The sequence below is a fragment of the Heteronotia binoei genome, chromosome 4 (genome assembly GCF_032191835.1).
Source record: "Heteronotia binoei isolate CCM8104 ecotype False Entrance Well chromosome 4, APGP_CSIRO_Hbin_v1, whole genome shotgun sequence".
Lineage (NCBI taxonomy): Eukaryota > Metazoa > Chordata > Lepidosauria > Squamata > Gekkonidae > Heteronotia > Heteronotia binoei.
The window spans coordinates 13,471,533-13,483,863 of NC_083226.1; the positions used below are offsets into that span (position 1 = coordinate 13,471,533).

Genomic DNA, 12,331 nt, shown 5'->3' on the forward strand with positions numbered 1-12,331 from the left:
TAAGAACATAAGAGAAGCCCTGTTGGATCAGGCCAATGGCCCATCTAGTCCAACACTCTGTGTCACATAAGAACAGAAGAGAAGCCATGTTGGATCAGGCCAATGGCCCATCTAGTCCAACACTCTGTGTCACAGAAAAACATAAGAGAAGCCATGTTGGATCAGGCCAATGGCCCATCCAGTCCAACACTCTGTGTCACATAAGGACATAAGAGAAGCCATGTTGGATCAGGACAATGGCCCACCCAGTCCAACACTCTGTGTCACATAAGAACATAAGAGAAGCCATGTTGGATCAGGCCAATGGCCCATCCAGTCCAACACTCTGTGTCACACAGTGGCAAAAAATTTTTATATATACACACACACTGTGGCTAATAGCCACTGATGGACCTCTGCTCCATATTTTTATCTAAACCCCTCTTGAAGCTGGCTATGCTTGTGGCCGCCACCACCTCCTGTGGCAGTGAATTCCACATATTAATCACCCTTTGGGTGAAGAAGTACTTCCTTTTATCCGTTTTAACCTGTCTGCTCAGCAATTTCATCGAATGCCCACGAGTTCTTGTATTGTGAGAAAGGGAGAAAAGTACCTCTTTCTCTACTTTCTCCATCCCATGCATTATCTTGTAAACCTCTATCGTGTCATCCCGCAGTCGACGTTTCTCCAAGCTAAGGAGCCCCAAGCGTTTCAACCTTTCTTCATAGGGAAAGTGTTCCAGCCCTTTAATCATTCTAGTTGCCCTTCTCTGCACCTTCTCTAATGCTATAATATCCTTTTTGAGGTGCGGCGACCAGAACTGCACACAGTACTCCAAATGAGACTGCACCAAATGAGACCGCACCATTCAAGGTGACTGAATGGAAGTGTGCAGTGAATGGTATCTGTACATATGGTAATGACCTCCCCTTGCAGCCGTTAAAAATGGCCTGAAGCGGGACCTAAGAATCCTGTCTCTTCTTCGCAAGGCTCTAGCTCATTCTTTGTAAAGACAGAGTGGGTTCTCTTAAAAGCCGTCAGTCTTGAAAAAAAGGCAACAAAACGTCTGACACCGGCTAACGTGGACTGGCTTTCTGTGGTTGAACTTATTCTTTATCCTACACCTCACTGAAATAATAGCGGACTGAACGTGCGAGGCTGTGAAGTGGGGTGATTTGTTTGTTAAAGTACCTGCAAGTGCCATCTGGATGAAAGAATTCATTACAGACTGTTTTCTCACGATTTTGGTTTATGAGCCAAAAGCAGACTCTTAACCTTTAAAAGTGCCTGTGTGCACTCTGATTTATTTTTCTGCAGACTGTTTGCATTCATTTTAGTGCAGACTGTTTGGGAAAAGAGGGTTATGTGCTTGTGTTTCATATTTTAGTCTGTTTAAAGGCAGAAGCTTTGGAATATTAAAAGTGCTTTTTGTGCACATTTATGTTGTTCATCTTAAATTATTTAGAAGTGGAGTCCACTCAGAAGTACAGGCCAAAAGGTTTTTCCTATTACATATAAATGTTTTGATCGTGTAGTTTCACCCTGATGTTTCTTCTATGATAGTGTTGCTTAAACTCGGAAGCCCTCTTTTTTTCTATAGCTACATAGGTGAACAGCAAATTAGCATGCAACTTATTGAAGATGTTTTGAGGTATGCAAAGACTAAAGTTGATAGGTCACAATCTGTTTAGATTTAATCATGGGGGGAAAAACAGTGGAGTAATTAATATGTCAAAGTAGGAGACCGATGTGTATAAGCATGCTCCCTCTAAACTGTGGAGTCCTGTGAGCAAAAATTATACGTTGTGAGCTACTGGCATTAAAGTTGTGAGCTATTGCATAAATTAGTTTGCTCTGGGGGCATTTTTCCTGAGCTAAGACATAAATGTGCGCGCCAGAGGCTAAAAAACTGTGAGCTAGCTCACACTACCTCAGCTTAGAGGGAACACTGTGTATAGGAATCCTTCTTAATTGTTAAGAGTAATTGAGACTCTGCTGTTATGCTCCAGGAGAGAGCCAGTTTGGTGTAGTGGTGAAGTGTGTGGACTTTTATGTGGGAGATCTGGGTTTGGTTCCCCATTCCTCCACTTGCAGCTGCTGGAATTGCCTTGGGTCAGCCATAGCTCTCACAAGAGTTTTTCCTTGAAAGGGCAGCTTCTGGGAGAGCTCTCTCGGCCCCACCTACCTCACAGGGTGTCTGTTGTGGGGGAAGAAGATAAAAGAGATTGTAGGCCAATCTTCTTCCATTCATTTCCTCTCAGGCTCTTTGGAAATGTGTGAAAATGTCTGTTCTCAGTCATTATGTACAGATTACAGGTGGCTTGGTGTTCTCTTCACATGATTTTAGTTTTATGGTTGCCAGAGAAGTACAGGACGACATCACATAATTCCCCTGCCTTTGTCAGTCAGTCAGTCAGTCAGTTTAATACGGCTCTAGGCCAATCAACAACAACAACACAACACATCGATAACAATACAACAACAACACAACACCAAGCTAAAATATCACAAAGCAATATAATAACTATGTACAACCATCAAAGTAGTAATAAAATTTTCTGATATAGGCAATACTTAACTAAGGGCAACTTTCTTTCAAATACAAGCAGCGTTAAATTTCTTCCTGTCAAGGTCGGAAACATATAGGAACTTAGCAAGATCCAGGGAAAGTTGATCACACCCGTCCCCTAGGAGGAAGTGCAAGACTTCGGCCTGATTTAAAGATTCAGCTAACATTAAGTGGTTCCGCAGAAGTTTGTACCTTACCTCTGTATGGAAAAGACAGTTCAGAATAAGATGGGGAACAGTATCAACCTCCTCCAGGCCGCACGGACAGATCCTGTCTTCTAGCGGAATCTTATGGAAACGGCCCCTCAGAACTGCTGTGTCCAGAATGTTCAAGCGTCATCACATAATTCCCCTGCCTTTGTCTTCTTTTTAAATACTTTTATTTCATTTTGCAATTATATTCCAAGTACCGTGAATGAAAGGGGCAAAAAAGGCTTCCAAAGTTGATCCCCTGTGTTGTATAATATTTTGCCAAATTACATCTATGCAAGAGAAATCTTCCATTTTTTTTTGCAGAGATGATGATTCAATAAAAAAGCTTTAATTGTCAACAAACATTCTTCTTGTAGGACTTACTTTTAACCTTCCATGCCTTAGCTAGCATGTTCCTAGAAGTTAAAATGTCTAAGCTGAGGCTATTGTACTTCGTTCGTGTTGCAAGAAGACAAGAGTCACAGGAAAAGATGCTCTTAGGAAAAGTTGAAGGCAGCAGGAAAAGAAGAAGACCCAACTCAAGGGCATCCAATGAAACTCATGGGCAGTAAGTTCAGGACAGACAAAAGGAAATACTGCTTTACACAGTGGCTACTAGCCATGCTGACTGAGGGGAAGCTCCACATTTAGAGGCACTGATTATCTGAATCTCAGAGCCTGGAGGTGACATCATGAGAAGGCCTCAGCCTCCATGCCCCATTGTTGGAGCTGCAGAGGAACTGGTTGGCCTGTGTGTGAGACAGGATGCTGGACTAGATGGACCCTCACTGGTCTGATCCAGCAGGGCCCTTCTGATGTTCTTATGAAGGCCTTAATCTCTATGCCCTGTTGCTGGCCCTCCATAGGAACTGGTTGGCCTGTGTGTGAGACAGGATGCTGGACTAGATGGACCCTCATTGGTCTGTTCCAGCAGGGCTCTTCTTATGTTCTTATGAAGGCCTTAATCTCTATGCCCTGTTGCTGGCCCTCTAGAGGAACTGGTTGGCCTGTATGTGAGACAGGATGCTGGACTAGATGGACCCTCAGTGGTCTGATCCAGCAGGGCCCTTCTGATGTTCTTATGAAGGCCTTAATCTCTATGCCCTGTTGCTGGCCCTCCATAGGAACTGGTTGGCCTGTGTGTGAGACAGGATGCTGGACTAGATGGACCCTCAGTGGTCTGATCCAGCAGGGCTCTTCTTATGTTCTTATGAAGGCCTTAATCTCTATGCCCTGTTGCTGGCCCTCTAGAGGAACTGGTTGGCCTGTGTCTGAGACAGGATGCTGGGCTAGATGGACCCTCACTGGTCTGATCCAGCAGGGCTCTTCTGATGTTGTTATGAAGGCCTTAATCTCTATGCCCTGTTGCTGGCCCTCTAGAGGAACTGGTTGGCCTGTGTTTGAGACAGGATGCTGGGCTAGATGGACCCTCACTGGTCTGATCCAGCAGGGCTCTTCTGATGTTGTTATGAAGGCCTTAATCTCTATGCCCTGTTGCTGGCCCTCTAGAGGAACTGGTTGGCTTGTGTGTGAGACAGGATGCTGGACTAGATGGACCCTCAGTGGTCTGATCCAGCAGGGCTCTTCTGATGTTGTTATGAAGGCCTTAATCTCTATGCCCTGTTGCTGGCCCTCCAGAGGAACTGGTTGGCCTGTGTGTGAGACAGGATGCTGGACTAGATGGACCCTCACTGGTCTGTTCCAGCAGGGTCCTTCTGATATCTTAACATGAGAAGAACTAAGAAGCCACAGCCCTTAGTTTGTGAGGCCTGAGCAAAGCTGTCAATGGGCGTTTTCCCACAGAGCTTACCGCGGAGCGACGTCCCTCTTCACCGTGCAGCGTCTGTGCGGATTTCCCGCCAACTGCTCCGCAGAACCAGGAAGTGCCGGGCCTTTTGCGTCGCAAAATGTAAACCGCTAAAAACCAGTTTACGTTAGCGACGCAAAAGCCGCGGCTCTTCCTGGTTCTGCAGAACAGTTGGTGGGAAATCCGCGCAGACGCTGCGCGGTGAAGAGGGACGTCGCTCCGCGGTAAGCTCTGTGGGAAAACACCCAATGTTTTGGAGGTCATTAATTCATGGGGTTGCTGTAAGTTGGACACCACTTAACACACACGGTAACTTAACAAGTACAAGTCTGGTGGCAGTTGTTATGTAGTCAAGACCTTTTGACAACATAAAGGGAGATGTTTCCCAATAACGTTGGCCTCTGTGACATTTCCACCACATGTGGAAATAATCTGCATTGCATGTTAGTCGTGGCCTTTATTTTCTTTTTGCACTGAAAGGTGGCAGATGTTCATCACTTTTTGTTGTTGTTTGGGTCTGCAGGTGCTACTTGGAATGCTGAGAGCCTCTTCCGGTGGTGGCTTCCTCCAGTTACGAGACAGCACAAAAGCACTTCCTTGCACAGTATTCCATAGAGATGGCCGGCCTTTTGCGGATACCTCTCTGATAGGTGAGGCCTAAATCAGTAGTCACCCCAGAGTCGGAAACGACTGGCGCTCGCACAGGGGACTGCCTTTGCTTTTTAAAACTAACCGTGAGTAAGACAGGGTGGGGGTCAGGAAGGCAAGGATTAAGCAGTGGCTGGAACAGAAAGAACTGGGTAAGCTGAAAGGGGGTTAGATCTTGGCTCAGATGGGTCTTGAGGGGCTGTTTCTTCTGTGTGACCTGCCACACATATACTGTTATGGCGATAATTTATCAGCTTGGTTTAATTATTGGCTTGGCCTTTCTCCTTTTTTTTTCTGACTGTAGGGTGTCTTCTGCAGATAGAGGCATTCCAGCTTGTGATGGAGCAGTTTCTTCAAAGTGATTTTCCTTCCTGGCAGGAGCTGGAGTCCCCAGAGTACGTAAAGGAGAAGAAAACGAGGTGAGCCCCTTCTTGTTTCTGGCTTGAGCATAATGGCAGCGTTGAGAGAGACTGCAGGGCCCCTGAATGGATCGAGAGATGCGTAGCGGGATATGAAGCTCCAAGAACCTTAACACTGAAGGCCTCTTAGATCTTTGCAGGGGGGAAAGAAGATGCGATACTGCCTTGAGAGCCAGTTTGGTGTAGTGGTTAAGTCGGAGAACCGGGTTTGATTCCCCACTCCTCCACTTGCAGCTGCTGGAATGGCCTTGGGTCAGCCAGAGCTCTCTTATCTGGGAGAACCGGGTTTGATTCCCCCCTCCTCCACTTGCAGCTGCTGGAATGGCCTTGGGTCAGCCAGAGCTCTCTTATCTGGGAGAACCGGGTTTGATTCCCCACTCCTCCACTTGCAGCTGCTGGAATGGCCTTGGGTCAACCATAGCTCTCTTATCTGGGAGAACCGGCTTTGAATCCCCACTCCTCCACTTGCAGCTGCTGGAATGGCCTTGTAGCTCTCGTAGGAGTCGTAACTGAAAGAAACAAGCCCCGCGGTCTTAACTCTTCAGCTGTGCTACTTCCTCTCTGCCTCTGATTCAGCTGTAGCTGCACTTTATTGATTGATTTATTTCTGTCCATTTGTAGTCTGCCCTTTCCCATGGCGGGCTCAGGGCGGATTCCAACATAGTAAAACAGTTAAAACTAACAATAGGCGATCGAACAGATAAAGAGTAAAACAATCAAACAGATTAAAAGTGAAACAGTTAACCCACTTAACACAGCTTCTCCATCCCTTCTCCCTTGCTCTAGGCTTTACGCTCAGTTCTGCGTTGAGGACGTGAAGGTTCTTCATTCTCCTGAAAAAAGAGGTCCCGGGGATCCCATTGTCCCCAAAGAGACCTCTTCTGTGGCAAAGGACAACGAAAGCTCCGGAGCTGAGCCCAGATCTCCGGACGGGAACCTAGCAAACCCAGAAAGGGCTAAAAGAGCAGCAAACGCTCTTGAACCTCCTGAGGGCGTTGCTGGGGAAGCCGGGGCTACATCCCGTCTCTTTTTGGTGACTCAGAAGGAGGGTCTGATGCGGCGCAACTATCTGCAGGCTTCGGAAGGCGAAGGCGAAGGTGACCAAGTGCAGCAGCTCTGTTTCCAAGCCACCGCGTTGTGGATGAGCAAACCGGAGCAGTGCAGGGGAGAAGCTGAGGGCCAAAAGGGGCTCAGTGCCACTGCGATTGGAGAACCTGGCGGAGCCCGGACAGATGTAAGGGCAAGGGGATCCGAAGGAGACGGGTGGTGGCAAGTAAGAGGCAGAGGTCTTTACCTACTGGTGTCAAGAGAGTCTCTTGCCATTGCTTATTATCTTGCATACAAGCATAGCCAGCTTCAAGAGGGGACTGGATACGCAAATGGAGCAGAGGTCCATCAGTGACTATTAGCCACAGCGTATTGTTGGAACTCTCTGTCTGGGGCCCCCAATGCTTTTTATTCTTGATGCTTGGGTGGGGGCACAGTGGGAGGGCTTCTAGTGTCCTGGCCCCACTGGTGAACCTCCTGATGACACTTGGTTTTTTGGCCACTGTGTGACACAGAGCGTTGGACTTGATGGGCCATTGGCCTGATCCAACATGGCTTCTCTTATGTTCTTATGGCTCTGCTGGTGGACCTCCTGATGGCACCTGGGGTTTTTGGCCACTGTGTGACACAGAGCATTGGACACGATGGGCCATTGGCCTGATCCAACATGGCTTCTCTTATGTTCTTATGGCCCTGCTGGTGGAATTTCTGGTGGCACCTGGGTTTTTTGGCCACTGTGTGACACAGAGCATTGGACTGGATGGGCCATTGGCCTGATCCAACATGGCTTCTCTTATGTTCTTATGCTTGGTGCACTGTAGTAACCTTAGGCCTTGCTTTCACTTGCACCCCTGCCCTGCTTGCTAGTGCTATCTTTTTTTCTGCAGCAAGCACAAGTATTGTTCTGCCTAGTCTCTGGGTAGGAACAGAGGATACCCAATATAGATGTGTCAAAAAAAACAGAGTTCGGATAGCCCAAACAAACACCATATATTCAGTTGCTCATAAATTGCTCATTCCATATACACAAACCATACAAACATATTCTTAAAGTCCCACAAAAGTCCACTGTATCCCAAAACATGCTTTAAGATGCAATCTTCAATTTCTTGTAAGAAATGTTGAAGAAGAGAATAGAGACTGGTTTCGGCCACGCCTTTCTCAATCATCACTCACAACGCAAATTACTGCGTCCACCTCCAATTTTTTGGAACGATCATTCGCTAAATGGGACCCAGTCCTGCTTCGTTAATGGGCATCGCCTCACACAAATTCTGTGGCTGGTTACGTCCCTGTGGCAGAAGGTCCCAGGTTCAACCCCTGGCATCTCCAACTAAAAAGGGTCCAGGCAAATAGGCATTAAAAACCCCAGTTTGAGGCCCTGGAGAGCTGCTGTCAGTCTGAGTAGACAATACTGACTTTGATGGACCCAGGGTCTGATTCAGTAGAAGGCAGCTTCATATGTTCATATATATGCTTGAGCATCCTGCCCTGCAGTTTCAGTGTTTCAATAAACAAATCTCGTTTAAGCCTTGTTTAAGAGAGCCAGTTTGGTGTAGCGGTTAAGTGCATGGACTCTTTTATCTGGAAGAACCGGGTTTGATTCCCCACTCCTCCACTTGCACCTGCTGGAATGGCCTTGGGTTAGCCAGAGCTCTTGCAAGAGTTGTCCTTGGAAGGGCAGCTGCTGTGAGAGCCCTCTCAGCCCCACCCACCTCACAGGGGAGAAGATAGAGGAGATTGTAAGCCGCTCTGAGTCTCTGATTCAGAGAGAAGGGCGGGGTATAAAGCTGCAGTCTTCTTCTTCTTAACCACGGAGTGTATTGTTAACTGGAAGTCCGGGGATGTGACATAGGGTTGTATCACACGCAGGGTACCTGGCTGCGACCGCTCTGGTAAGGGTCTGTCTGGGGGGGCCCAGAGCATCCACCCACGCCGTCTTCCTTCTTAACAAAACACCTTCCATCCATGACCGAAGAGATGTGAGGGCCCAGGCAGTACAACAATAACGAGCTTGTTTTAAGTACTCAAAACTACAAGTGGTTTTTATTATTAGAGCAACAGTGAAAGGTAGAAACAATAAAGGTGATGCAAAGAAATAACGGCCCTGACGTGACTAACTAAACGTTCCCTTCCACTGATACCAAGAGACTCACCACCCTCGGGTGAGGGATTCTTCCAGCTGCAGCCTCTATCCAGCTCAGCATTCCCAGAGAGAACCCACTTCCCTCTCTAGCTGGCCTTTTATTGTTTCCTCCCAGGTCCCACCCCTCTGGGCAAGTTTTCCCTCCAAAACTGCCACCCACCCAATCAGCGGGACAGAAGGGATTCCGGGAAATGTAGGCTCCTGTAGGTACTCCGATACAGGCTTCCCTGGAGCCTGTAGGCCCCACCAGGCCTAGGACTGTGACAGGCTGGTTTAGGGAGGGAAGGGGGATCGTCAGTTTCTGCATTGTTCCTCCACCATCTCTTCATGCATTCATTAATCTCCCGCTCCTGCTTTTTCTTCACGAAAAAGTTTAATAGCAAATCTTGAGCATGCCACAGCTTTCGTTGTTACCATAAAAGTGACCTTTTTCCTTTAGGACTCCCATTGTTCTAATTTCAGGTATTGCTGCTGTTCCTGGGAAAAGCAATCCGATGGTTCCCGGTCCTGCACCCGGGTGGACTGTACCAGCTTATCATACCCCAGTGCTCGGTAAGGAGGAAAGGCTGCTCCGTCTCTTCCTTCTTCTTAGATGGGCACTGGCAAAGGCCTGTTTGGCATGACTGGGCTGCCTTGGTTTTCGTACCAAGGTCTTTGTTTCATTTAGCTTTTTGCTTTTAGTTGTAGCCTGAAACTTTCCCCAGATGCTGGACTTCAGGCTATCCCTTTATGCCGTGGCTGTGTGATCTCATCTATCTGACAAAGCTGGGTTTTCTAAATGAAACTATAGCTAGTTATCAGTGTTCCCTCTAAAATGAGTTAGTGTGGGCTAGCTCACAGATTTTTAGCCTCCAGCTGACGCATTTTTGTCTTGGCTCAGGAAGGGTGACCCCAGAACACAATAATTTATGCAGTAGATCACTACTTTAATGCCAGTAGCTCACAAAGTTGAATTTTTGCTCACAAGACTCCACAGCTTAGAGAGATCATTGGTTAGTATATGTGCTGCCGAAGCAAGCACAACTATAGTTAGTAAATGGCTGCCTGTTATTTTTCCTCCCTGAGCCTTTCCTTTATCAACAGAAGTGGATATCTCCTCTCCCACCTTCTGGCCAACATATAAGGGATCAGGAATCCCCATTCCTGCTTGTACCTGATGAAGGCAGTGTTGATTCTGGAAATCTTATAAATGTCAAGCATGCGATTTTCAAAAGAACGAGTCAAGTAGATACAAAACTGCGTTTATTGCTAAATCGAGATGCTCTCTTGGTTCAGGACCTTGAGAGTGATACTAGAAACACATTGATACAATTCTTTTAAGACATACTTCAAAGGATCCTCAAAGGAGGGGGTAAGGAATGCCAGCCAACATGTAAACTATCATAAATGTCTGTGTTCCCACAATGTTATCAGTGTCTTGTCCTTGCTTTCCCAGATGGCCTACACTCCCATGTAGGAATGTATGGGAAGGTGTTCATTCTTCTTCTCCCGCTGCTAGTTCGGTTTCTCACTATTCTACTACACAAAGCAATAAAGCAAGGCGGGGGGAGAATAACAGAACCAAACTACACCGACTCTCCATGATGTTTCCCAGACCAGCTTTATGGAGGGCCCTAAAACCCTAGATTACCATTGAGCTTCTACCATGCTTGACAATACCCCCCCCCAAAATCTTGTTGGTCTCTAAGGTGCTATTGAGCTCAAATCTTAGTTCTCTACTGCAGAGTAATGCAGCTACCCACGTGAAACTTCTCTTCCTGTTGCTTTCTTTACAGGTAGTATTTTGGGGTGTTTGCTTTTCCTTGTCCTGCTCAAATGGCAGCCATTTTCTCTGTCTCAGTCCTCATGGCGGCCATTCTGTGCCAACCACTGCTGGGGGCTTTTTTGTCCAAATGAATATTGTTATAAGTCACACTGCCTAAATTCCCAGCTTTTCATATTTTTAAGAAAGAGAGTAAGTCTCTAGTCTTTTTTGTTGCAGAGCTGTATCTTCCTCCTCATATCTCCACAATGAAAGAGGCTAGAGACTTACTATTTTTTTTAATGAAACCTGAGGGTTCGGTGAACCTGATTCTCATATTGTTATAACAATAGTCCATTGCTGATTGAAAACAACACTGAACAAGCCCCAGTGGTGCAAGGGATGGGAAGATGGCTGCTGTCCGAAGACTAGGGTCAGGGAAAATGGAAGGAAACCTGCCACGTGGAAACCCCATTGCCACGGCGCTGTGTCCCCAACTACAGAAGCAATGGGAAATCCACGCTAGCCTGTCCCCATGTGGAAGATACCTTATATTCTGTTGATTCCGCCATTGCTGCAGTCTGCGATGTGGGATTTTAAGCCCTTAATATTGTTTGCGCCCTGCCTGGAGAGCCCAGGCTAGCCTGATCTTGGCAGATCTCAGAAGATAAGTAGGGCCAGCCCTCATCAGTATTTGGATGAGAGACCGCTAAGGAGTACCAGAGTCATGAGATGAAGCTAGGCAATGGCAGACTGCTTCTGGATATCTCTTGCCTTGACCCTGTGTGCTCAGTGTTCCCTCTAAGCTGAGTTAGTGTGAGCTAGCTCGCCGTTTTTTTGGCCTCCGGCTCACGCATTTTTGTCCCAGCTCAGGAAAAATGGCCCCAGAGCGCACTAATTTATTCAGTAGCTCACAACTTTAATGCCAGTTGCCAGGGCTTTTTTTGGTAGAAAAAGCCCAGTAGGAACTCATTTGCATATTAGGCCACACCTCTTGACATCACCATTGTTTCACACGGGGCTTTTTGATAGAAGAAGCCCAGCAGGAATTCATTTGCATATTAGGCCACACCTCTCGACATCATCATTGTTTCACACGGGGCTTTTTTGTAGAAGAGGCCCAGCAGGAACTCATTTGCATATTAGGCCACACCTCTTGACATCATCATTGTTTCACACAGGGCTTTTTTGTAGAAGAAGCCCAGCAGGAACTCATTTGCATATTAGGCCACACCTCTGGACATCATAATTGTTTCACGCGGGGCTTTTTTGTAGAAGAAGCCCAGCAGGAACTCATTTGCATATTAGGCCACACCTCTTGACATCATCATTGTTTCACATGGGGCTTTTTTGGTAGAAAAAGCCCAGCAAGAACTCCTTTGCATATTAGGCCGCACCCCCGCTACCAAGCTAGCTGAAACTGCGTTCTTGTATGTTCCTGCTCAAAAAAAGGCGCTTACAAAGTTGAATTTTTGCTCCTGAGACTCCACAGCTTAGAGAGAGCGTTTCACTATAAGTCTTCTGTGACCCGATGGCAAAACCAAAACATTTGTGTCTTTGTGTCTCCTCCTTAGCCACAAGTTTTACTTTTCGTTTTTGTAGATGCATCCAGTTGGCAGCCATGTTTGGTCTGAAGAAGTAGTATGTCATCAACGCTCCTAGCTATGTTCATGACACTGCGGACTTTCTGAGAAGTTTTTGTGTCAGGGTAGCTCAGAGGCTTTGGCACAAATCTCATTCTGACACTTTCTCCACTATAAATTATATTTGCATCTCCGTTGCC

At 46.8% G+C, this 12,331-nt stretch overlaps 1 protein-coding gene across 1 annotated transcript in view; it reads left to right on the forward strand.

Moving 5' to 3' along the window:
* Positions 1-12,331, forward strand: part of CTC1 (CST telomere replication complex component 1) — a 57,202-nt gene that overhangs the window by 23,860 nt on the left and 21,011 nt on the right. The window contains exons 10-13 of the mRNA XM_060236801.1: positions 5,071-5,197; positions 5,500-5,614; positions 6,401-6,848; positions 9,270-9,359. Of these exons, the coding sequence (XP_060092784.1) occupies positions 5,071-5,197; positions 5,500-5,614; positions 6,401-6,848; positions 9,270-9,359 (780 nt within the window). The remainder of the gene's footprint in view (positions 1-5,070; positions 5,198-5,499; positions 5,615-6,400; positions 6,849-9,269; positions 9,360-12,331) is intronic.